This window comes from Saccostrea cucullata, unplaced genomic scaffold, assembly GCF_032062105.1.
Source record: "Saccostrea cucullata isolate Sc308-1 unplaced genomic scaffold, CSIRO_AGI_Scuc_v1 ctg707, whole genome shotgun sequence".
NCBI lineage: Eukaryota > Metazoa > Mollusca > Bivalvia > Ostreida > Ostreidae > Saccostrea > Saccostrea cuccullata.
In genome coordinates this window covers 153085-180220 of record NW_026921237.1, presented here as the reverse complement: position 1 = coordinate 180220, position 27136 = coordinate 153085, and the positions used below count along the sequence as shown (strand labels likewise).

Sequence of the window (27136 nt, the reverse complement as noted above, 5' to 3'; positions counted from 1 at the left end):
ACCTGCCTTTTGATTGGTTAATTTGGATCTTGAATCTCGAAACTCGAATTTCGAATCTCGTATTTCGAATCTCGAATCTCGAATGAGCCTTCTGGGCTTTCGTACATTCGAGATTCAAGTTTCGAAATACGAGATTCAAAATTCGAGATTCGAAATTCGAGTTTCGAGATTCAAGATCCAGATTAACCAATCAAAAGGCTCATTCGAGATTCGAGGTTCGAAATTCGAGATTCGAAATTCGAGTTTCGAGATTCAAAATCCAGATTAACTAATCAAATACGGGTTCAACATTTGATTACTTCCCTTTATTATGTTTTATCTATCAATAAATCGTTTAATATATTTATAACAAATGAGTCATTTGATTAAATTACAATACAAGAAAGAGTGTTATATATATTAGAAGGAAAGTTAAATAATCATTTGATTTTTGATCAGCAAGATATACTTCAATTTATATTATGACTTCTTAAATATTAAATAGAATACATAAATCAGGAATATATATATTTTTGCATTGTCTACTGTATATAAAGGGTTGCTGACATAATAATACAGTTATAAATAGTATCTAAAATTTAACAAAATCCCCACCCCTACCGGCAACACCTGCCAATTTTTCCCGACACTGAAAATGTTACTTTAAAACTTTGAAAGGCAAAGTAGCCTTGATAAATAAAAACCGCGCTCGTTTTCCTAAGAGAGGGAATACATTATAAATAAAGTTTTCAATTACTTATGTTCATCTAAGGCTTTGATTTCTTGAACTAATTAACAATTATATATACAATACAGATTGCAAATATGAATTAGAATAAATGCAGCATTCATTTTATCTGATATCAAACAGTAGATTAGTCTAAATTAGCTGCAGAACTATAGCGTTATGGTTTTATATTTTAGTCTCTGACCATAGCGTTATGGTCAAAGACTAAAATATACTCGGTTTTTATTTATCAAGGCTACATTGCCTTTCAAGTTTTTTAAAGTAACATTTTCAGTGTCGGGAAATATTGGCAGTTGTTGCGGGTAGGGGTGGGGATTTTGTTAATCTGTAGTCACTATTTATAACTGTATTATTATGTCAACAACCCTTTATATATAGTAGACAATGCAAAAATATATATATTCCTGATTATGTATTCTATTTAATATTTAAGAAGTCATAATGTAAATTGAAGTATATCTTGCTGATCAAAAATCAAATGATTATTTAACTTTCTTTCTAATATATATAACACTCTTTCTTGCATTGTAATTTATTCAAATGACTCATTTGTTATAAATATATTAAACGATTTATTGATAGATTAAACATAATAAAGGGGAGTAATCAATGTTGAACCCGCATTTGATTGGTTAATCTGGATTTTGAATCTCGAAACTCGAATTTCGAACCTCGAATCTCGAATGAGCCTTTTGATTGGTTAATCTGGATCTTGAATCTCGAAACTCGAATTTCGAATCTCGAATTTTGAATCTCGTATTTCGAAACTTGAATCTCGGATGAGCCTTCTGGGCTTTCGTAGCCTGTGGTGTTTAACTAGCCCCTAATCTTTGTATTATTTTATACTGAACAATATACATCAACATATGGTATCATGTAGCATCACACATGTATTGATTTATTTGAATCTATTCTAATTCAATTAATGAGTCTGTTGTACAATACAAATACATTTGGGATATACAATCTACACATTGCTTCAGTGATTTTTGTTCCTCTTATTGAATTGTCAAACATTTATGCATATAAATGGAACGAATAGAAAGATTTTTAATATATATATTTTTAAAAGAACAAAACAAACTGATTCAGAGATTCAACATTATTGTTTGTTGCAAAAATTTGATACTTTTCATCTTAATTCTGGGTGCTCATAACTAATACATTTTTTCAGTACAGTTGACGAATACGACTTATTACCGCTACATACATGTATGCGTAACTGCCATCGATGACAGAGAATATGAGTACTATTTTTAATAAACCAAATAGTCGAAGCACTATAAGACTTTTAAAACAAAAAAAGAGAGTGGCGAGGTGTGCTTCAAAAAGTGCGTTTACGAAAATTATGTAGATTTTAAATATGGGGTAAAAAACTGACCCACTTTGACTTCCCCGTTAAGATCAGGGTACCATTTTTTTCTTACCGCATAAAAATGATACTAAGAGTTTTAATTGGACCAAAAGGTAGTGGGTTGGATCTGGTAATTAAATAAAACATGTACAAATCAAATTTCAAATATATTGTTCACACTTAACTGAAGATAAAAATGAACCCCGAAAAAATATTTTCAAAGGGTCGTATGTTTATGGTACTATGCTAAAAGCAAAACAAAACGAATTATTAGAACATCTTTTAAATTCAAAGATTAATAAAAGCTGAACAAACATAGACAGTTTTGCATTACAAGAAGAAAATAAGACAACTGAAATACCTTTTTACTGCCAGTTTGATGTTTTCCTTTAATCTTCTCGTTTCCCCTTCCTTTTAGATGTTAGATGACCCTTATCGTCTTTAGTCAGTGAAATATCCAAATTTAAAACAGATCTGGCAGAGTAAGGTGTCTTTTATTTCAAGTTCACTGGGATATATCAAGTCTACATATAAATGGAAATAATTAATGTTAATTTTCACATTTTTGTGAATACTAGTACCCCAAAGACCATTTAATAAATGTGTACAAAAATTAAATATTTATTTGGTATCTATTGCTAATATGCTGTAAATTTAACATCCCGTAGACTAAAACGTTTCAAAGTATGTGTTGTTGCCGTTGACGTAGGTGTTTAGAACACTCAGATATAAAGTATACAGTAATATCTTGATTGATTTTCAGATGCTATGAAGAATAGCTTTTAAGCAAAAATTTGATCATGGATCATCACAATTCTAAAGGACACTCGACGGAAATGCAAGATGTTATCCTCAAATGGTTGACATTTCTTTGTAAGCTACACTTGTTTCTACAAGGATTTATTTAAAAACAATGAATTTTACTTAATTTATTGCTCCGTGTTCTTTCTTTAGAATACAACATATTTAGGCCATTTTCCTTAAACTAATTTTGGTGTTTTAGTGTGCAAGAAAGCAGAGAAGAGGAAGATACTGCTGTGTTACCACTCCCGTGACGAGGGGAATATCAAAAGGTTCCTGAAGAGCTTACATAGCATCAAAGCTGACGTCACTTGCAGAAATGAGAGGACGGAGAAAGACGATGAATATAACAATTTTAGCAATGGGATCGTTCTCATGTGTTTGTCAAAAGAATACGCAATAAGCCAGGAACAAGAACAAGGTTAGCATTTACACTAATTTATTAAACATATATAGTTAAAAGTGATAAAAAATGATTAAACTATTTAGTGCATGAGGATGACCAAAGTCCAAGGCGTAATCAGAAAGAAATATTACCAACACATTAGAGGACACTAAAACAGACACATAGGTCTTTTAGTAGAGTAGACATTGTATAACATTTGTAAACGAGATTATCATCAAGAACGTTATTTTTGAAAATATGAGAGTATATACATTTGTAGATCTTTTAAAGGAGTGAACTTATGCACACCAAAAATTCAATCGAAAATCCCCAACGGACTTCACTGGTCCCCCTAAAAAATTGCTGAGAGATAATGAACAGCAATCAAGCTCAGAAATCCATTTAAGCACTGAAAATCGAACACAGAGCAAACACTAAGCTCTTAGCCTCAGTTGGGATCAGGTACCATGGAGGAATAAACATCCCTATCGATAGGTCATAACCGCCGTGTGCCCTTTTTCATTGTAACTATAGTCATTGATTATAATTTATGTTCCTCTATATGTAATTTCTTCTTTATTTCTCCGTTGGAGTAGCATTCTGCCGGGTAATACATTAATTTTATGTATTTGTGTGTTGTTTAACTTCCTCTGGAGAGTTTTCACTCATATGGAGAGGCCACCACTTGACAGTGGACAACTATTCTCAGAATTAGGGTCAATCATCATTGAGGGATCGTTTTCGTGCCAGCACCTACTACGACACGGGACCTCGGCTTAAATAGCCTCATCCGAAAGATCAGTCTCCACGTCCCACAGTGGGATTAAAACCCGCGACCTAAGGATCAACTCCTTACTTCGCGACTATAGAGCAGACGATCTAACCTTATGTACAGATTGACAGAATATTTAAAGATTTTATGAAACGATGAACTTATTAATTATAAGTATTCTATTTATTCTTACAAGGATGCCAAGGTACAGAAAATATGTGTCTAGCAGCCCTGTTTGCAAAATGACTTACAAAAGAAACTTGAATTTATACAATTTATGGAGTTAACTGTATCCTGCATTCCAGACTATCAGCTAGCATCATCTCGGCAAAATGAACTTGCTCTGATAACCTTTGACCCATTGATAGCACAATGGCAGAACACCCAGAATAACTTACTGGTCTTTGATGACGTAGACCGCCCATCAGTATTTACTCTTCGAAGAAACCAAAAAGGTATTGGTATATATATAATCCCTTTATCGCATTTTCAACATGATATTCTTACTTTATTTAATAAAAGTGATATTTTGTCAATATTAATGTATTTCAGAGTGAAATTCTGTGTCAAAAATATACAATATGTGGGAAAACTATCCACTTTCCTTCCCTTCAGAAGGAGTGTTGTAAAAATGCTTCTTCGGTCTTTTTAAGATAGAGAAAACAAAAATTATCCTGGCAGAGACTAAAGTTGCCAAATAGTATTCCAAAGGACTAGAGGTATTGTGAGCAATAAGTTCACTAAATGATACCCCGCCTCCTATATGAATATAATGGCAATGCCCATGTTTTGCTATGGGGAACCCAAAATATGTGTCGGATCAAAAAGTAAAATAGGAGGTCACAATGGCACTATGTGAAAGTCATATCAATTTCATTCAGTAGTATAGGAGTTGCTGATAAAAAAATGGGTACCCAAAAGTGTAACAGACGGATGGGCCTACAGACAGATAGACGGACGGTCATCCCGATCACTCTATACCCTCCCAATTTTCAAGCGAGGGGGGGGGTATAAAAATGAGTGCCGTATCTCACTGGTAAATAAACAAACTAAATAAAAAATTGAATATTACACAGGGCATGAAAAGTACATTTACATCAGTAACCATCCCAGAAATGCTACAGAAGCCAAGACAGTTTGCGAGATTTTACAGAAATGTGGTGTCAAGTGTTCCATCAGTAATTACTACTCAATCTCGGATATCAATAAGGAAGTGTTGCAACGAGTGACCGAGGAAATCAACATTGCAACAAATCATCTCGTGATATTGTCACGTGACTATTTGGATGATGAATTCTGCCAGTTTGGTAAATAGTATTTTGTACTTTTTTAAGGAAACATTTTTTTTTAGCAATTTTTCTTTAGACCATGTTTTTTTTTTTTTATTTTGTCACAATGTCATTATTGTCACTGTTTTTGTTTTGTAACTTTGAACCTTTTTAATTAGTTTTTTTTTTGAAGACTCTTTTCTCCAAAATGGGCCGTTCAATCGAAAAAAAGACATTAAAAAAAAAAATTCGCTAGATTTTTTGTAATACCCCCCCCTTTCCCTTTTCAAAAGTGAAAACATCTTTAAAATTTTTCTTTGCTTTTTTACATTACAGACAGATGCTTTTTTTAGTAAAAAAAAAACTTTCTCATTGGTCATTGAAAATTATTTTGTTTGTTAAAGCATTGTGATTGTACACACTGATACTCCGCGGTTGATATTAAAAGATACTTGAGTTTATTACAAATTAAAAAAAAAACATAAAAATAGAGGCCAAGAAACGGACCCATGTTGTTTTCTTTAATTGCATACATGAACCAAAGTGAATATTAAAAAAATTAACTGTGGAGTTTGATCTCAACTTTAAAATTTTGTTTTGTTTTCCAGAACGAACATTAATTCGAAACACGGGGAAACGATTCATAGCCTATAATTTAAATGTAAACATGTCCGATTTAAATTCACAAGACATGGCGTGGATTTTACCCCATGAGGAGGACAAAATAATCATGGAAAGGACTTTAAATCACGCTTTTCAAATTTCAGAAAGAGGTAAGATTGATTGTATGTTGTTTTGTTGTCGTGAATCTTTCATTTATATAGAAACGTCACCATATACCGATGAAGAGCTTCAAAGTTTGACCGTTACTCGGCACTAAGGGCCATTGAGTAGTTAGGGATCTTTACCGTGCCAACGACTGCCTTGACCCGGGTCCTCGGTTTTTTAGGTCTCATTCGAAGGACCCGCAACTTTCACTTCCAAGTGTCCAGCGCATGGCGAAGGAACATTTGCTACCCTCTTTTTATGGACTTAGGTCGAGGTTAAGTGAATAGTAAGGCTTGTAATATTTTATGACAATCAGTGCGCATGTTAAATAGAACAGAAGTACCCCTTAAATGTCAAAAATATGCTGTATATTAGCAATTTGAACTTTTTAGTAAAGAAGGTCAAAAGGCCAAGGTCAGGAATCACGAGGTCGGTAACCATAGCAATTTACAAATGCCGCGATAGTGCCAAGCAATAAATTTGCAAAATATCAAGTCCATACCTCTTACAGTTCTTGAGATACAAGGTGGGACAGACGAACAGCTATACAGACAAACAGCTAGACGGACAGACAGGCGCCGGGTTAAGTGATCCCTTAGTGCCTCTGTGCTCCGCAGGCGACACAAAAAGGGATTGCCTCATATCTAAAAAGATAAAAATAGCTTTCTATACTGGGTATATAAAAAGCAGTACACGACAGTGATTTCTCTGGTTCAGTTGCAAAAACTGGGCATTTAGTTTCTTTTTGAGTCTATATGCATCAAAAGTACTTGCTTTTGATTGACATTGATTTGAAAATTTTGTCACAGAATACCTTTGCTCTTTAGCTAAAATTAAGGAACAGAAGAAAATAAGATAACATAGTTTTTTTGAAAATTTAAGATCTTACAACACTTTCCTCATTTAAATGTAATTTTACGTAATTTCCCCGATAAATTTGTTATTGAAGCATAACGGTACTTTAACGAGCTCCCTCACTATAAAATTAAGTACATTACCAGACATTTGTGCTAGATTCTAAAGGACAGTATTTCCTGTATAGCACTACATAGCCTCACTTGCATTGTTGACATCACAATTTTTCGTACATGTAAATGTTTTGAAACCAGTGAAGAAATCATCAAACGATAATAATTAGAAATAATTTTGGTGAATTAAAGGGACCTGGACACAGTTTCAACTGATTTTTTAAAACCAATTTTAATATTTACAATTCCGAACAAAGGCATCATTTTTGATTAGCAAAAATTTGAACATCATTTGTTGATTAACGAACAAGATACAGAACTTAAGGTTCTTCATAATGTAAACAAGGCTCCTGCCTTGTTTTTTGTTTACATATAGAAAATATCATATTTATAACAAAATGAAGTTCAGCAAATCAATAGTAACTGTCGCATCGTATTTAAAATTAACTTTTATTTGAAATTATCTACTTTGAACGAACATATATTAGTATATTAACCTGTGTAAACAAAAACATGACACTAGCCTTGTTTATATAACAAAGGTCTGGGGCTCTTAATCTGTCTTGTATCTGGATAACTGGCGTTGCAATTTTTGATGATCATTAGAAAGACCCTAGTTAAATATTTGTAAAAATGGAAAAATAAATTTTGAAATTTTAGCTGAAACTGTGTCCATGCCCCTTTAAAAGACATACAGGAAATGATACTAGATAAACTTGCCGTCAGACCTTAAAAAATAAGATCGGAAATGGTGAAGACATGTACGGAAAAAAAAACTTAACATTACATTGCATGTACAATCATTATGATAGGAATTCCTTTTTAGCTCACCTCAACGAAGTTGGGGGAGCTTATTTAATACCCTCGGCGTCGGCGTCCCGGGTTAAGTTTTTTTGGAACAGTTTTCTTTTTAAGTACTTCTATGTCCTATATTGATTAGACATGCATGGAAGATACTTCTAGTGTGTTTCATTGTACCAGTCAAAGTTTCTGATGCTGCAATTTCAGCAAAGGAATGACCAAGTTTGTGTTTTTGGAGCAGGTTAACATTTTTGGTGCAGTTTTTGGTGTATATCTCATTTCCTAGGAACTATAAGCCCTATGTTGACCAAACTTGCACAGATGATACATTACCAGGCTTGCTTCGGATGCTGAATCTGACCTACATTTTCCGGTTGAGTGAACAGGTTAATGTTTTTGGTGCAGGTCTCATTTCCAAGTAACTATAAGCCCTATGTTGACCAAACTTGCATGGATGATACATCTAAGGTTGCACATTACCAGTCTTGCTTCGGATGCTGAATCTGACCTTCATTTTCAGGTTGAGTGAACAGGTAAAAGTTTTGGTAGAGGTTTCATTTCCAAGATACTATGAGCCCTATAATGCTCAAACTTGCATGGATGGTACATCTTTGGATGCATACTACCAAACTTGGTTCGGATGCTATATCTGACCTTCATTTTCCGGATGAGTGAACATGCTAAAAGTTTTTGGTGCAGGTTTCATTTCCAAGTTACAATGAGCCTTATAATGACTAAACTTTCATGGATGATAAATCTTAGGATGCATACTACCAGAGTTGCTTCGGATGCTGAATCTGACCTACATTTTTTTCTGGATGAGTGAAGAGGTTAAATTTTTATGCAGGTTTCATTTCTAAGTAATTATAAGCCCTATGTTGTGCAAACTTGCATGGATGATACATCTTAGGATGCACACTAATGGACTTGCTCCAGATGCTGAATTCGACATACATTTTCCAGATAATGGACCAGGTAAAAGTTATGGGTGCAGGTCTATTACCAAGAAACTGTAAGGCTTATATAAATCAAACTTGCCCAAATGATGCATTAAGGGATGACAACTCTCAAACTTGCTTCAGATGCTGGATTTTAATCACATTTTCGTGATGAAGAACTAGTTTGAAGTTTTTAAATAGGTCTATTTTAAAGTATCAGATCAAAATTGCATAAATTTGGCATTTTTGGATGTACAATTTTTGTTGGGTAATTATGTGACTTTGCCTTACTGAAAGACAACATTCGTTGAGGTAAGCTCTGTAATCTCTGATTACCTATGTTTATTATATGTAGTAGTCATCCATATCAAGGTTTGCTCTTTTGCATTCAGTAAAGAAAGAAATTGTGCTAATAAGCTCGACAGACAGACATTGGGCAGAAAGATGTCGGGAACAATTGAAGCATACCAAGTACAAACATTACACAGTTTATTTTACATCGGACTGGGATAAGAACCAAACGTTTGACCTTATCGCTGAATGCAGAATCTTTGTCGCATGTTTCTCCAAATCCTACTTTGAAGATGCTACTCGCAGGAAAGGTAAGTTATCTTATTTCAGATTTACCACTCCAAGTAATGATTTTTATAAATATCTATCAAAATCAATGGGATCTCCATGGTGATTTCACACATGGCTGACTTTCTTTCTTTAAAGGGAGAATCAGATTTAGGTTCTTTCTGAATACTAGTATGCGTTTTAATTATCTATCTCAAATGTTAATTATAATTATTATAAAACTGAATTCCATGGTTTTACTGAAAAGTTAAATATACCTAATATCAAAAGAACTAGAATAAAGAATATGATATTACACAGAAGGATTCTGGGGTCTTTGAAATACATTTCTTGACATTAAAATACATGTATTGATATTTTGATAAATGAATTTCATCAACAAACTGTAGAAATTGAACTCGCGGCTACTCTTTGGAAAAGAATTCTACCTGTAGAGCAAGACGAGAACTCCATATCAAACAGGCCAGAATGGCTAGTTAGGATCGTGGGACATCAAAGGTATCCCCAGAACCTCGAAAACTACTTCGAGGATTCAGCCGGAGTGGATGAAATTAACAGGGTACTCTTCTTTGCGTTCTTTTCCCATATAGATATACGGAAATGGAGTCGCTCTTAAAAGATTTTTTTGCCTCATACATGTACTTATATATTTATATGTTTCAGGGTATGGAGAATTGGATTCGAAATAAAATTACAATACCACGCAAATCATTGTAAGTTTTAAGTTTTTTTCAACGTTATTAATCATTTCTGTTCTAAAAGATTTGGTACGATGCTTTTTCTAAAATATGATTCATATAACGATATTAAAATCTTATTATAACTCCCAAATGGCATAGTCATGTTTTTGTTTGTCCTTTCTGTCACAAAATTGATTTTGAGCCATTTTCTTCGAATCGTCAATTGGAATGGCTTCAAACTTTGGTATGCTCTTGTCCATGACCTTAATGTGTTTCATGCTTTTACACTTCATTTAAAAGTCGTATTAAAGAAGTCAAAATGAAAAGATCTGAACATTTACTCTCTGGCTTTTGAGCAGAATGATCGTTGCTGATGACATAAGTGTTACATATTATGTGAAGAAACTCACATGTATCACATAATATCATTTTCATGTACATTTTATAAAAGGAACTACACGATGTCTTCCAACATGGGATAGAAGACAATGAATCATTCATCATTCCCACACTCTTTTACTTCCAACATTCAATCATATCAGTTTCACCATTATTATTTATCCATTCACTGCAACAAGTCTTGGAATATTGATGTTAAATTGCTATATGTTCTTATATACTACTTGACACAAGGTCAGATCTTGAAAATCAAAGTAACCCAGCAATCCACCAGAATAAACGCAAACTCGAGTATATTTTTGACCCCAATGTGTATCACAAACCCAAAATTATATCTCAAAGGATTTGATAATGTCTTGGTTGTATACTGATGGGCAAGAACGTAACTGAGATGAATAGAGACACTCCAAATGATGCTATCTTATACTAAATGGTTCCTTGTCTACCTTTCAGTATGCAAACTAAACTTCCATCTTTAAATGGAGATCATACTATGACAGATGCCTATGGAAGCGTTGAAGTTTTTGCAGAAGGGGGACTGGAACATTATGTTGCTCAAGTAAAAATCTTGCATTAGTATCATTTCACTGAAATCCTACCATGACAATTGAATTAAAATGGTTTGTCTTTTTATATAAAAAAAGCTTTACATTGTTAATTTGTCCCTGACTTGTTGTGTAATTAAACATGCTTTGTTGCTTCTAGTACGTTCGCCTCAGCACCACAACCCAATTGAACGTTCTTTCCTCACTCCTAATGAAACGATGGGGTCTAAAGAGACCCCGGCTTTTGATTTCTATAACAGGCGAAGGATTAGAAATTTTGAACGACCCTAGAAAGACTAGATTCTTCACATCTGCATTAGAAAATATTGTAAGAGAAAAAGGTATGAATTTTTCAGTTCTTTAATTCCGCTATAGATCAATATATAAAAACTAATTCTGTCCTATGCAGGAGTCTACCTCTGAATTTTATCGCAATCTTCTGTTCAAACCGTCAATATTAAGGAAGAAAACCAATTTCAGTGGAAAACCAGAAGTCTCTGTCGAGACTGTAGCTCTACTGGTTTATAATTAAAACAAAGGAAGAGAAAAGTAGCAGTTGGGACTTGAGACTTTAAATAAGCAATAAATAGAAAAATGATCCTTGCCACTCATCAAAATAAGAACCGATGCACAGAATTATGTACCTTAGTGTAGTCTACTTGTGTGCCAAGTTGCCAAGTTATATTGAAATCGGACCAAAACTGTAGGAGGAGTAGCATTTTGAAAGAATTTCACAGAAATGTCTATTTTTAGTAACCGCGGAAACATCGTTTATCGAAATCAAAAACCGATGCTCAGAATTATGTATCGTCGTGTAGTCTATCTGTGTGCCAAGTTGTATGGAAATAGGACCAAAACTGAAGGAGGAGTAGCATTTTGAAACAATTTCTCAGAAATTTCTATTTTTAGTAACAACGGCAACACCCGTTCATCGAAATCAAAAACTGATGCACAGAATTATATATCTTAGTGTAATCTACTTGTGTGCCAAATTATATTGAAATTGGACCAAAACTGAAGGAGGAGTAGCATTTTGAAAGAATTTCTCAGAAATTTCTATTTTTAGTAACCATGGCAACACCCGTTCATCGAAATCAAAAGCTGATGCACAGAATTATATATCTTAGTGTAATCTACTTGTGTGCCATATTATATTGAAATTGGACCAAAACTGTAGGAGGAGTAGCATTTTGAAAGAATTTCACAGAAATTTCTATTTTTAGTAACCATGGCAACACCGTTCATCGAAATCAAAAAACGATGTAAAGAATTATGTATCTTAGTATAATCTACTTGTGTGCCAAGTTATATTGAAATCGGACCAAAACTGTAGGAGAAGTAGCATTTTGAAGGAATTTCACAGAAATTTCTATTTTTAGTAACCACGGCAACATCGTTTATTGAAATCAAAAACCGATGCACAGAATTATATATCTTGGTGTAGTCTATCTGTGTGCCAAGTTATATTGAAATCGGACCAAAACAGTAGGAGGAGTAGCATTTTGAAAAATTGTTTACAGATAGACAGACAGACAGACGGACGGGCGACGGACGCTTTACTATCGCATAAGCTCTTCTGGTCTCTGACCAGTAGAGCTAAAAATGGCCTTCCTTCAGAAAAAATTATCTCTGTTTCAGGAGTGTGGTTTACAACAGATGGCGCCACTTCCGAAATTTCAAAGGTTATTGGACAAGTTGTTGAAAAGGAACACGTAAATACGCGTCCAACTGTGATAGGAATTGCATCATGGGAATTCCTGAAAATGAACCGAACGTTACTTGTTAAAAACGTATGTTATCAATTTTATCGGTATTTATCAAAGGTCAGGTAATAATCATGGTTATGTTTAATGACTACCTTCGTCCATCTGCCTGTCCTTTTTATTGGTATATGTTATTAATTATATGAAAAATTTAATGTTGTCATATGACAGTTTTACTCAGTTTAGGTATTTGTCTCTTGATGTACTCACCTTCATATTTAAGTAACAATGGAAGAAGCCACAAAAACATTTTTGGTGCAGTTTTTGGTGTAGGTCTCATTTCCAAGTAATTGTAAGTCCTATGTTGACCAAATTTGCATGGATGATGCATCTAAGGATGCACACTACTAGATTTGCTTTGGATGCTGACTCTGACCTACATTTTTCCAATGAGTGAACAGGTTAATGTTTCTGGTGCTGATTTCATTTCCAAGTAACTATGAGCCCTATGTTGACCAAACCAAACATATAAGGATGCATACAACAAAGTGTGCTTCGAATGGTGAATCTGACCTACATTTTTCGGATGAGTAACCAGATTAAATTTTTTGGTGCCGGTTTCATTTCCTAGTTACTATGAGCCCTTTAATGACCAAACTTGCATGGGTGACACATCGTAGGATGCATACTACCAGAATTGATTCGAATGCTGAATCTGAATTACATTTCAAACCCATGTCACAACGGGACTGCGTCCTCAGGGCGATTGCACGGCGTCCATAAAAATGCAAGATGAGCGCAGTAGAGTTTCCTATAGCGCCATGGCAACGCAGCGAGATCTCCATTTAATGCAGTAGAGTCGCGTAGGGTCTCCTAGAACGCCAAGGGACGGTGATCACTTTGGGCACGCACAAAGTACGCGCCATGTGATCGCAGTCTGATAAGAACGCAGTAGAAACGTAGTATGATCACCGTAGCAGCGCGGTGAGATCTCCAACAATGCAGTGGAAGCTCCATGTGAATGCCGAGAAGACGTACATGATCGCAGCATGAACGCAGTGATAGTAGACTGCTCTTCCACGGAGACCTCACGGAGACATCTTGGAGATGTCACTGTGTCTATCGCGCTTTTACGGCGCCTGTAATGAGATTAATCGTCTTGCTATTTTTTTGACTGCGATAAGACACAACGACAACACGGAGTTGTCACTGCGATTGCTGCGATCCCTTGGCGTTTCTACAGCGTTCGTTGGCGACCACAATGCGCTTTTACGGCGTTGTTAGAGCGTTGTCAACCAGCTCACAAAACAAGAGCGATGGCCACATATTTGATCAGCAATAATTATAACGTATTTGTTGCACTAGGAGCATTAAAGGACAGTAGACGTACTTTTTTCCACGTGGTCATAATTCCGCGGAATTTCAATTTCTGTTTAATCCGCAATTAGAAAATTACGCGGATATCTTAAGACTGTCAGTCTGACAATATATGCCTTACATTTATGTTAAGTACGCTTGGACAAATTTCCGCGGAATAATTGTGACTGCATACATAGCGTAAATTAAAACCACGAGGAAAAAAGTACTTCTACAGTAAATTGGGAAGAGAAAATTACACCAGAACATCTTTTGTTGTTTCAGTGAAACTGCGATGGAAAAACTTAATATTTGTAGCAACATTTTTTAGTGTGTTCAAAGAAGTCAAAGTCAAAGAAATTATAACAACACGTTGAAATTGAAAATAGGAGGACTTTAATTATAAAATTATTAATAATTTAGTACTAATAAAGTAATGTAGATCATTTTTAATTAAGAATTATATTTCTTGGCATTAATAGAAGTGTTACTTGAATCTTTAAGCAAAAATGTTTTACACTCTTGATGAATATATATCCATGGGTGAAGAACGCATTGGAAACGTACTGTGAACGCATCTAGCGCAATGAGAACGCCGTAAAACTCCTAACACGCCGTGAGAACTCCTCGGAAGCGCAGTCAATCGGGAAGAAATCTCCGTGGGGACGCAATAGATTGCCGTGAGAACGCCGTAGAAACGCGCCGGTCGCCGTAGGGACACCGTGACATCTTCACATTGTGAAAATTTTACAGAAATTTGTGCAATTTCCCTGCGATTCCACGGCGATTTTAAAAATTTAACAACGACGTAATGACTCCCTGTGGACTCAGATTGGTGTGACAGGGCCTTTACGGATGAGTAAACAGGTTTAAGTTTTGGTGCAGTTTCCATTTCTTAGTAACTTTGAGCCTCTTGTTGGCCAAACGTGCATGGATAATAGGATGCACACCAAAAGACTTGCTTCGGAGGCTGAATTCGACATACATTTTTCAGATAATGGACCAGGTAAAAGTTTGGGTGCATGTCTATGACCAAGAAACTATAAGGCCTATATTAACCAAACTTGCACAAATGCATCAAGGGATGAAAACTCTCACACTTGCTTCAGATGCTGGATTTGAATTACATTTTCTTGATGGGCGACTATTTTGAAGTTTTTGGATCGGTCTATTCCAAAGTAACTGTAAGCCTTATCAAATCAAAATTGCACAAATTTTGCACTTTTGGACGACGTACACTTTTAGAATTTTGGTTAATTGTGTGACTTTGCCTTACTTAAAGACATTCGTTGAAGTGAGCTCTGTAACCTTTTATTACCTATGTTTGATAATCTGTCAAAAAATGCGATATAAATATGGCAGAGATGTGTCTTATTTTAAAAAATACGCTTCACATTGAAATGCACCTGTGATAGCGATATACCAATAGCTTTGGCAATATTACCTACACTTTTGAACTGTCTTATAATATACCTACAAACTGTCTTATAATATACCTTATCAGACCGTACACTCCCCCCATTCAACAAAAATCTGTATTACTAAATGACCAAGTTTTATGTTTTCGATATTCTCGGACCGTTTCACGACCATTTTTTAAAAATAAAAATGGCCGAAGCCTGGCTCTACACAGATAACTATAAGTTTAAAGCGATGAGGAGCCTAGGTCTTGTGTTACCATTGAAAAATCATCAAATAGAATATAACTATTTGTATTCATTAGTATCATCACCCACGAAATCGTGCAAATTGTCATCGCGCCGTGGTACAATACACATTCCATGTCGAACAACCATCGTAATTATTAACTTGATTAAATTGGCAGGGTTTTGGTAGGTGGCCAGCACAGTACAATACACGTGAGGCAGCGACAGCTCCGGGAGACTACCATCTTAACCCGTTCTGCACTCATTTTCTGTTGCCCGAGAAAAGTGTGGAGAATGTTAATGGATCCAGCTATATGGTCTCCACTGCCAGACTCAGAGCAAATCTAGAGGAGTACATTCGACGTGGAAGATTTGAAATAAACAAATCAGGTCTTTCTTTCTCGCTCTCTTCTTTTCTTTTTCTTTTTGGACTTAATATTGCAAGAGCAAAGAGGAGAGAAAATAATAAATCAAATTCCTTTGAATGAAAATGCGAGCCTTGACCGAAGTCAGAGATGTTTGCAATATTTATTATTAAGATTCGTTGCTTGTCTATTTCAGAGGAGGACGATTCGGTAGAGGTTCCTTCCGTTCTCTTGGTTGTGGAAGGGGACCAATATCAATCTGTCAGCATGATTAGAAGATCTTTAGATGTCGGCAGACATGTCATAGTCTTAAAGGTTAGTTTTCAAGTTACATCATTGTTTTTAAATGAGAAGGGTGTGTTAAAAGTTTTCATGGAGATAACGAACAGAATTCAAGCTTTAAATCCATTACACTATACAAAGTCGGAGTAGAACAAACATGAGCCTCCAAAACATCAGAGGTAGGAACGGTTGCCATGGAGGAGTGAGCATTCCCTGCGGACTGGTCACACCCGACGTGTGCCCCTTGTCATGATCGGGAAATAACGGAAAAGCAGTTGACAAATCATTCATAATAACTACTTAATGTGTAAAATGTTTTGAAAAAAAAGCAATATCTAACTGGTGTTTTTCTTTGGGAATTTACATAGTCTAATTTTTTCTTGCACATGTAATCGGTCATTCTTTTAAAGGATTGTATTTTATGTTTTCTTTCAGGGAACTGGAGGACTTGCCGATATCCTTGCATCTATCACAGAACATCAAATCAGGTAAGACGAATCGTATAAAATATTACGAATTTTAATTCCATTTAAAGGACTTGTTTTTAATTTAAAGAGGATGATTAAGGGTTACCCACGAATTCTACGAATATTGAGGCTAGACGAAGTCTAATTACCATATAGCGGGTTTTCTTGGCCGTGTAAAATTTGGCGTTTTGCCTGCTCAAATTTATGCCAATAATTCTGGCGTAATTTATTTTAGCGGAAATGGGAATTCAGCTCTTTGCAGATGAACACTAAGATTTTAGCGATTAGGATTTTAGCGGGTTAAATAACCCGCTTTACTGTATTCAGTAGTATTCAATAGTGTATGCTCTTATTTTACCACGCAGAACGCAGGACAGCAAGCTGATGGAGATAGTAAATCATCAAAACAACAAATGCCTGATATTCGTGGATCTAAATGATGAAACCTGTGAATTTGATATGGTGCTTATAGAAGTACTCCTTCGAGATGTTATGGGTAAGTAAAACATTTTAAAGATTAGCTCAGTGGTTTAGCAGAAAAAAATGTTGTTAAAATTACTCTAATATTATACAGCTTGTTCATTTAGTAACCTATTATTGCATTAAAAACTCAACACAAGTGTATGTTGAAAGAAAAATAAAAAAATATTAACAAAACCAGTCCACTTTGATGATTTTTACAAACAAGCAAACTATTTCCCTCTCAAATCAAAATCTGTTTTAGAATCAAATGAGAAGAAACTGCGATTGACGATGGCGTTTAACAGTAGTGAAAAAGCAAAGGAACACGTTTTTGCCAAAAACAAACCTAATTTAACGGTAATAAAACTTTGAATCATTTATACAAACTGTAAATTTGGTCGCTCCCCTCCCACTGAATGGATTTCAGTTAAAGAAACAAACTCGGTAAACAATTAAACAGCACAAAGATGTATCATTCTATTTATCCTTTTTGTATTATTACGAATCTTGCTGTTTGTTTTGTTTTGTCTGTTGAATGCCCTTTGGAGAATTTTTCATTCCCATTGAGTGGTCCCCACTTTCCGGTGAAGGGCTGCAAATTGAGACCTATACAGTGCACTTTGGGCACAAACTTCGGTTAAAACGTCTCATCCGATGTATTAGTCTTCAGTCCTGCAGTGGGATTCGAACATGTGACGCAAGAATCAGCTCCCTACTCCGCAAACCCAAAGCAAATTTATGCCTCAATCACTGCACCACGCGGACAATGAATAGCGTTGTTAGGATAATTGAAATTAGAAAAAATACTGGAATTCCACTCTAATGTGCCTTCAAGTACAGTTTTAAGTCTGATTTGAATTAAGATCCTTCTTTCACAATTTCACAAATATTACAAGATACTTGTTTTGCACTGTTCTTTTTTGTTAACGGTGTAATCATCAACATGATTACTACAAAGTTGTACTTGTGTACCAAGTTTCACTGATATCAAGCCAAAGTAGAAAAATACTAATCAATTCGCTGTTCAATTCTGTTGAATTTTAGGATGCTTTCAAAAACCAGCTTATGATTCGTGCAATGAAAGATGGAAAGAAGGATTTTGTAAGACTTTTAATCAAAGAGTGTGTTGATATCAACAAATTTACGAGAGAGAATTACCACAAACTGTTTCAGGAGGACGATGTGAGTTAAATGCATGTTTTCTTATTTTTACTGTATTTTTATTTTTTCAATCTCAAAGGCATTATTCAACAAAATAAGAAATGTATCATGTTCAATACATAAGTTGATCGTCCTGAATAGTGCAAACATAAAGCAAGAGTTTTTTTCTGGATCATTTGATCGAATACATATTTTCCCGAGAACCTAACCCTTTAATATTGAATTATTATTATTTTTTATTTTGTTTAAGATTCCAGAGGAACTCAAGAGACAGGTAATGAAAATAGAGTTTTCTGCAGTTAAATGAGAACTTGTCCTGTAAAAAGTTTCATTAAGTTTTTTTTTTTTGAAACACCTATTACTATGATTTTATAAGGTAAAGTTAATATTGCTATGTTCTGCTTTACCTTAAAGTTAATATAGGTCTATCCGTCCGTCCATCTGGCTGTCTTTCTCTCTGTCTTTATCATTTTTGTTTCCGCGCGATATACTGAGAAACCTTTTAGCTTTTACAACAAATTTCTGTGGTCTAAGGAAGGCCCCTTTTTGATTTTTAGGTCAAAACTCAACGTGCCAAAGTCATAAATTCATAAATTCTGTATGTTTTTCACATTTCGTCTCCGTCGATATCTAGAGAAGGCTTTTCGCTCTTGCAATGCAATATTTATTTTATACCTCAAATTTCGTTGACCTAAGAAAGACCCGTTTTTATTTTAAGATCAGAAGGACAAAAGTCAAGGTAATTAATTCATACATTTTGCTTGTATGTAAAACGAATCTTTTGCAATGAAATTTTATTTCATAAATCCCTCATAATGACCCTACCTGACCCTTTTAAAGTGTCCCACCGACCCTCTCACCTCGGTATTTCCGCTCTTTTTTCTTCAGCGGGGTACACAGCTTATCTGAATTAGATTGTTCTAATCGTTTGTCATTCTTTATATGATATTTCTATTATAAAGTTGGGTTGGGATGTGGAACCCACAGTGGAGAATGTCATGAGGTTCGTGGTCCGAATCCTGCAGATAGATGTTTTTATGAGTTATGATCTTGGCAATAGAAAAGGCAAGTATCAATATTGAACGTTATATGTGTTTATATTAAAATAAAAAAAAATATATTATCAATTAATCGTCATCAATTTTAAATATTGAAACCTTCATTTTAACATTATCAAATAACCTTTGATGTTTAACTAATTCGAAACTTAAGACTGCGTGGTGTATGCCAACCGAGATACTAGGAAATTATAATAACACGTAAACATAAATAATATATACCACACAAATGAATTGTAAAGTCTTGTGACTTATGCAGAAAGCCATAGCATTGATTCTTTCTTAAAGATAAACTGGACACAAAGTAAAATTGTGCAAATATACATTGACCTTTATGGGTCTTATACAGAAGAAAATATTTAGACAGATTACCTTTATAAGTGAAATGTATTTTCATTGAACTGTTGAGTTCCTTGGACAGGAAGTTACATTTCCAAACTTCTTCCTCAGCACACACATCTCAAATACATGATAAAAGAAAGTTTATTAATGTTTTTCCTTTAGAAGAATCATTTGTGTATATTTTAAATTTTACAGATCCTGTAAGAGCTATGACCTTCACCAATGAAGGACTTATTGATACGTTGAAACATATGGAATCTTCGGATAGTCAGTCTGATCCTTACTTCTATCTCCTTGTGTGGTCCATACTGATGATGAATCTCCAAGACCTAGCCAAATTTTTCTGGCAACACTGCAAGGTATATGGGATCTTTATAAGAGAAATTTATTTATCATTTGCATGAAGTGCTAAGAGGTTGAAGGAAAATTGAAATTTAAATATTATTTGCATAAAGTGATTAGAAGTCGAATGAAAAAATTATGTAATTATACAGTGTGTCTATAAATTCATTTTTTTATGATAGAAATGTTAAAAAAACATTTACATCTGAAAATTTTTTTTGTGTTAAAATAGGAGCCCTTACCCTCGGCATTGATAGCATGTGGAATCTATAGAGCCATGAGGAAGAAATGTCAGTCTGCAAATAAGCTGTTGGCAGACAGACTCCTTGAATCAGAACTGTATGTTGTTTTATTTTTGGGGGTTGGTCGTCTGCTTTTTTTTTGTTTTCCATGTTTTCCTGTGTATGAACATAACTGCATTACTTCGTAGGGAGTTCCAATCGTTGGCCTGCGGAGTCCTTACTCAGTTCTATAAAGATAATCCAGATGAAACAGAGCGCATGTTGACCAGAAAACGCCCCCGATGGCGAAACTTGACCTGTTTAGAAATAGCTTACAAAATGAAAGTCCATTCCTTTATGTCACATGAAGCCTGTAAAATTCCTATTAACAGAGTCTGGTATAAACAAATCTCACCGGACAACAGTGCTTTACAGGTGATCAACAAAATTTCAATTAATGCTTGAAGGAAATGTTCTGTACATTGTTTTTAACGTAGGGGACAAATTAAATTTTGATGTTATACCATACTTTATTTCAGTTGACTATATCGGTGTTCTTTCTTGGTCTGTTTCCTTTTGTACTCAAATTTGCAAAGTCAAACTCTGTGAAAAAGGTTGGTGATGAATTATTCATTATGAGAAATCTGAATTTGTGCATATAAAATTAATATATCCTGCTTGATGCTTGAAACAAATTGAAATATATACTGTAGAAGTACTTTTTTCCGCGTGGTATTAATTTACGCTGTGTAGGCGGACACAAATTTTCCGCGGAAATATGTCCTAGCGTACTTAATATAAATGTATGGCATATAGTGAATAAATCCGCGTAATTTTCTACCCGCGGATTAAACAGAAATTGAGATTCCGTGGAATTATGACCCCGTGGAAAAAAGTACGTCTACAGTATATGCATTTAATGGTAATATATCAAACTAGTTTTGCATCCCTGCGATAATTTTTCACTAATATCGATTATAAAATGCACATTTATTCTTTCTCCTACATAGGATGATGCCAATTGTATGACCAGAGTATGGAAACGTATTTATAATTTTTATACTGCCCCGATTATGCGATTTTCTCACACAATGGTAAGTCTCGTAGAAACTATGATATTATATGTATATCAGTAAACGGAAAATAAAGATATCACAGACTCTGACACATTTGTTTCTTATTTGGATACTAGTATTTTACAAGAAAAAGACGTTACGTGAAATTGTACTGGTGATATAACAGCCAAGCTTTATTATTTGCAAACGGTGTTTATATCTCTTATTTAATTTGATACGCAAAAGCATGGTCTATTTATGAGCAATTTTTAAAACGAGGAAAGTTATTAACAAACAAGTACAACAGCAGTCTCGTTTAAAGTTATCATTTTTCGTTAGCTATATGGTCGATACAATGACTTTATTAGCAATTAAAATTATCATTGAGTCAAATGCTGACTAATGTTTTTATACCTATTGTTAGGCCATTATATACCACTGAATTGTCGATAAATTTTACCGTTATTTCCTAATCATAACAATAAGCACATGGCGGGTGTGACCGGTCGGCGGGGGATGCATACTCCTCCACGGTATATTATCCCACCTCTGATGTTTAGGAGTCCGTGTTTTCTATGGTCCAATTTTGTATTGTTTAATGCCAATTAATGGATTTTCAGCTTGAATACCGTTCGTTATCATCATATATTTCATGCATGTACACTATAAGCAATAAAGCATTCTCTTTCAGGCATCCTACATGATATTCCTGGCGTTCTTTAGCTATTCTCTTCTGACTGGTTTTGGGGATACTGTAACATGGGTCGAAATTCTGATGTACTGCTGGGTCTTCAGTTTGATGCTGGATGAAGTTCGAGAGGTTTGTTCTCTTCCATATATGAATAACATGGCTGTACTACCCTGAACATTTCCTCACAATGAATATTTACTCTGTTTTTATGTATTCAGCTTGTGTATGGGCTGGCGGACTTCAAGAAACAACTGGGTGAAAAATACATCTCAGAGCGACCGTATTTGGTACAAATCTACTTTCAAGACAAGTGGAACTACTTCGATTTGACAATTCTTTGCTTCTTCACCATTGGTGCAATTTTGGATGTGCTTGGATACTATGAGACTATGGAAGTGGGACGTGTTTTCCTTGCAATTAGTCTTATAGCATTTTTCATGCGCATTTTGAAGACATTCTCTGCACTTGAGGAGTTAGGACCTAAAGTTTGGATGATTGCTTCCATGGTAATAATATATGTTGATACAAATAAGTTTACCAAATTTTCTGCGAAATTGAAGTATGTGAGAATTATCCATAAATGCTAAAAGAGCATCTAAAAGATTGAATCCTATCCTCAACTATTCCATTTTATTATTGTAGGCCAAGGACCTGCTCTACTTTGTTATTATACTGATGTTATTTGTCATATCATATGCCGTGGCAGCATACTCCATTATGTATCCACGGTCAGAACTAAGTTTTGATCTCGTTTTTAATGTTATGCGTCTCGGATACTGGAATCTCTACGGAGAATTGCTTCTAGAAGATATTGAAGGTATGTTATTTGACACAACTCACTAATTCACATGTAAATAAAAAAAACGAATGTAAGGTTAGATTTTTAGATCACCTGATGATGCGGTGATGTTATACCCCCTGTGTTGACGTATCCATTCCCAAGTAACAAACCTGGACCAAACTTGCATGGATGTTGCATCTAGGGACGGACACTACCAGATTTGCTTAGGATGCTGGATCTGTCCTACATTTTCACAATATGTGACTGAGTTGAAGTTTTTAGAGAAGGTTCATTTCCAAGCTTCTGAAAGCTCTTCCTGGATCAAACTTACATGGATGATGCGTATATGGATGGACATTCACCAACTTGCCTCGGAAGCTGGATATGTCCCTTTTTATTCCAGATGAGTGAATTTTAGCTTTTTCTAGTCAGATTATGATTTATCGTGTGATGGACACTATAAGACTTGCTTCGGATGCTGAATCTGACCTATATTTTTCAGATATGTGACCACAGTAATTTTTTGAGTAGCTCTATAATTCAAAGGAAACTTGCATGGATAATGTATCTGAGAAAGGATACTTTAAGACTTGCTTTTGACCAACATTTTTTGTCGATTGGTGAACAGGTTTTTAAAGCAGGTCTATTTCTTAGTAAAACTATCTACGAATCTTGCATGTCTATTGTTCTAGGGATGCACACTTATTGCCTTATTTCTTAGTAACATTTTTTCGAGGTAATCTTTGATTGCCTTTCTTTAATTTTTTTTTTTTAGTTTCCCAATTTGAATACGAAAAATACCGCATTTATATGACTTATTTTAATGCTATTTATATTTACAGCGGAAGAACCTGACTGTTCCTTTAACGCAACGGTGTACAATGCAGGGACTCTACCAAGATGTGCCGTAAAACACCGAAGAATCATTGGTCTGATTATGATGGGGATCTACTTGATATTCGCCAATGTTATGCTACTTAATATTCTTATAGCTATGTTTACGTAAGTGCGCATATATCCATGGACATGCATTGCAGTTCCAGATATGAAACTTTTGTAAAATCTCTGAAAAATTAAAAACCAGCCATGCTTTTTTGATAATTAATGAACAATGCTATATAACATGGGAGCATGTTCATAAAGAAAATATTGTGTTTGATATTTTGCGAGATTTACTATGGAGAAATGATCATGACAGATGGGATAACTATTAACATGTCCGAGTCGACCTAATAAGAAGACGATAACATAGTTTGTTCTTTTGATCTTTCAGCGATACTTATCAAAGAATTCAGGAAAAAAGGGACAATAAGTGGAATTACGAAAGATACGCTTTGGTGCGAGAGTTCCGACGGTATCCAATCATACCAATGCCACTCGGTGTTCCTGTGTTTATTTTCTATGTTTTTAAGGGGATATATAAAAAATGCAAGCAGTGCAATACCGTTAGGGATCATGATAAAGAGCGTAAGTTCGTAAGAACTATTACTGAAATATTTCGCCTTCGGTTTTAAATTACAAAATATCATTTAGTTTTAAAGAGTTTGTAAAATATCTTCCAATCAACCTTAATAACAGGCTTTATTATGATGAAGTTAATTAATTTTCTGGCATTCTATGGTAAATATTTAATGCATGTTTAAAACCTGTTGTGTGATATAAATTTTTCACCAGTACTATTTACATTCTGAATAATTCTTTATTAAGAACCTTTATTTTATTACAAAAAAAATAGTGATGACTAGCCTTAAACTGATGGACCTGTACTTTAGCCTAGAGAGAGAGATGGTTTATCTGTACATGAAGAAAAGAAGTGAAGATGCTAAAGAATCAGCACTCACTGAGGAAACAATTGCAAAGGTAGTGGCCATCCAGGTGGAAAAGAAACTAGCAAGGTATATTAATGTCTCTCACTCCTTCTCTCTCTCTTTTAAAATAAATTAATCAGACATGTACAATGTACAGTGTGCGTTCTGTTTGTAGGCTGCAAAGTAACCCCGGGGATCCTGTAGATATGGAAGAATTGACAGGAACAATAATCAAACAACTTACTAGAAAGAAGTAAAGCGAGAAACTAGTAACACAATGTCTTGGTTACGGATACAATATGTTTTTATTAACAGTTATAAAAACGAACATCGACGATGCACATGTCCTTTTCTAGTCATCAAACAATGACTCAGTGACAGAGTCTATTTAGACGATTTTACATCATAACTTATTTTCTCATTAGCATGAATATTTTTTATATACTTGACACTGTCTCCTAAAAATGAGATACCGTATTTGTCTTAATTTTATATCAAAGTTATGAACATATACAAATCATTTGAAGCCCTTTCTCGTATTATCGAATTTATCGAGTTCGCATCAATTAAAAAAGTACATGTATCAACACTTTGGTTTATGATTACTCGGAGATCCTCGGGTGGCTCGTATCTCGCACACTAACCTCAAACGTCAAAGGTGATCTACCATCTTTGAGTCATGTGATTTTATTTGAATTTCATTCAAATGTTTCTTTTGAAATCTGAGTACTTTGTATGCAGGCGCCTATATTTTTTTCCAGACATGCATGGAAAAAAAAATCCAATCCAAGAAATTTCTTGACAAGCATAAAAAAAAACCTAAACTCGCCCAAACGTCAAAAACCTATTTCGTGGGGGGGGGGGGGGGGGGAATGATTCTTTTGCCACAAATCTTTCTCTTTTCATACCCATTTCACACATATTCGCGTTTAGTGACTTCTATTGCCTCAAATCTTTCTCTTTTCATACCCATTTCACACATATTCGCGTTTACCAAACGTTTTCAAGGGGGGTCCATGGTAACTTTTTTCTTCTTTTAGTATATACATTTTTAGCTCACCTCAACAAAGTTTGGATGCTGAATACCCTGACCGTACATTTTCCCAGGTTAAGGTGTTTTTTGGAGCAGTTTTCTTTTTAAGTACTTCTATGTCCTATATTGATTAGACATGCATGGAAGATGCATCTAATGTGTTTCATTGTACAAGTTAATGTTTCTGATGCTGCAATTTCAGCAAAGGAATGATCAGGTAAATGTTTTTGGAGCAGGTTAACATTTTTGGTGCAGTTTTTGGTGTAGGTCTCATTTCCAAGGAACTATAAGCCCTATGTTGACCAAACTTGCATGGATGGTACATCTAAGGATGTACACTACCAGACTTGCTTTGGATGCTGAATCTGACCTACATTTTCCGGTTAATGTTTTTGGTGCATGTCTCATTTCCAAGTAACTAGAAGTCCTCTGTTGACCAAACTTGCATTGATGATACATCTATGGATGAACACTAGGAGACTTGCTTCGGATGCTGAATCTGACCTAAATTTTCCGGTTGAGTGAACAGGTTAATGTTTTTGGTGTGGGTCTCATTTCCAAGGAACTATAAGTCCTATGTTGACTAAACTTGCATGGATGATACATCTAAGGTTGTTGCATTCTACTAGGCTGGCTTCAGATGCTGAATCTGACCTAAAAAAATTTTCTGGATGAGTGAAGAGGTGAATTTTTTTGCAGGTTTCATTTCTAAGTAACTATTAGCCCTATGTTGTGCAAACTCGCATGGATGATACATCTTAGGATGCATACTAATGGACTTGCTACGGATGCTGAATTCGATATACATTTTCCAGAAAATGGACCAGGTAAAAGTTATGGGTGCAGGTCTATCACTAAGAAACTATAAGGCTTAAATAAACCAAACTTGCCCAAATGATGCATCAAGGGATGAAAACTCTTAAACTTGCTTCAGATACTGGATTTTAGATACATTTTCATGATGAAGAACTAGCTTGAAGTTTTTATATAGGTCTATTCCAAAACATCAGATCAAAATTGCATAAATTTTGCATTTTTGGATGTACACTTTTTTGTTGGGTAATTGTGTGACTTTGCCTTACTTAAAGACAACATTCGTTGAGGTGAGCTCTGTAATCTCTGATTACCTATGTTTTAACCTGGTAAATTTCAGGAGGGGGTCCTGACCCCCCCCCCACCCCCCTCTAGATCCGCGCATGACGCCCAACACTATCATTTTGCTTTCAAAGACTAGTAACATATGGTTGTCAATGAAAGCAATATAAAATGAAGAATTAGGCAAGTTAAAAAACCTTTACGAAAAACTTTATGCAGAGCGAAATTTGAAATAAGTGACGAGGCAGTTTCCTGCATAAAAATTTATTGACTTGATGCGTAT

The 27136-nt window shown here is 34.9% G+C and overlaps 1 protein-coding gene across 1 annotated transcript; it reads left to right on the top strand.

Moving 5' to 3' along the window:
* Positions 1–2881: 2881 nt before the first annotated feature.
* On the top strand, positions 2882–25169 carry LOC134259546 (transient receptor potential cation channel subfamily M member-like 2). The gene is made up of 31 exons (XM_062742132.1): positions 2882–2954; positions 3085–3303; positions 4345–4494; positions 5116–5346; positions 5916–6080; positions 9175–9384; positions 9751–9920; positions 10025–10074; positions 10894–10999; positions 11146–11326; positions 12624–12775; positions 15870–16080; positions 16252–16370; positions 16773–16825; positions 17170–17300; positions 17529–17623; positions 18311–18448; positions 18678–18701; positions 19390–19492; positions 20023–20186; positions 20402–20508; positions 20600–20825; positions 20930–21004; positions 21401–21484; positions 22137–22265; positions 22355–22642; positions 22779–22953; positions 23760–23919; positions 24191–24384; positions 24653–24812; positions 24901–25169. Exons 1-31 carry the CDS (start codon positions 2882–2884, stop codon positions 24980–24982), a joined length of 4425 nt encoding a protein of 1474 aa, XP_062598116.1. The 3' UTR covers positions 24983–25169.
* The last annotated feature ends 1967 nt before the right edge of the window (positions 25170–27136 follow it).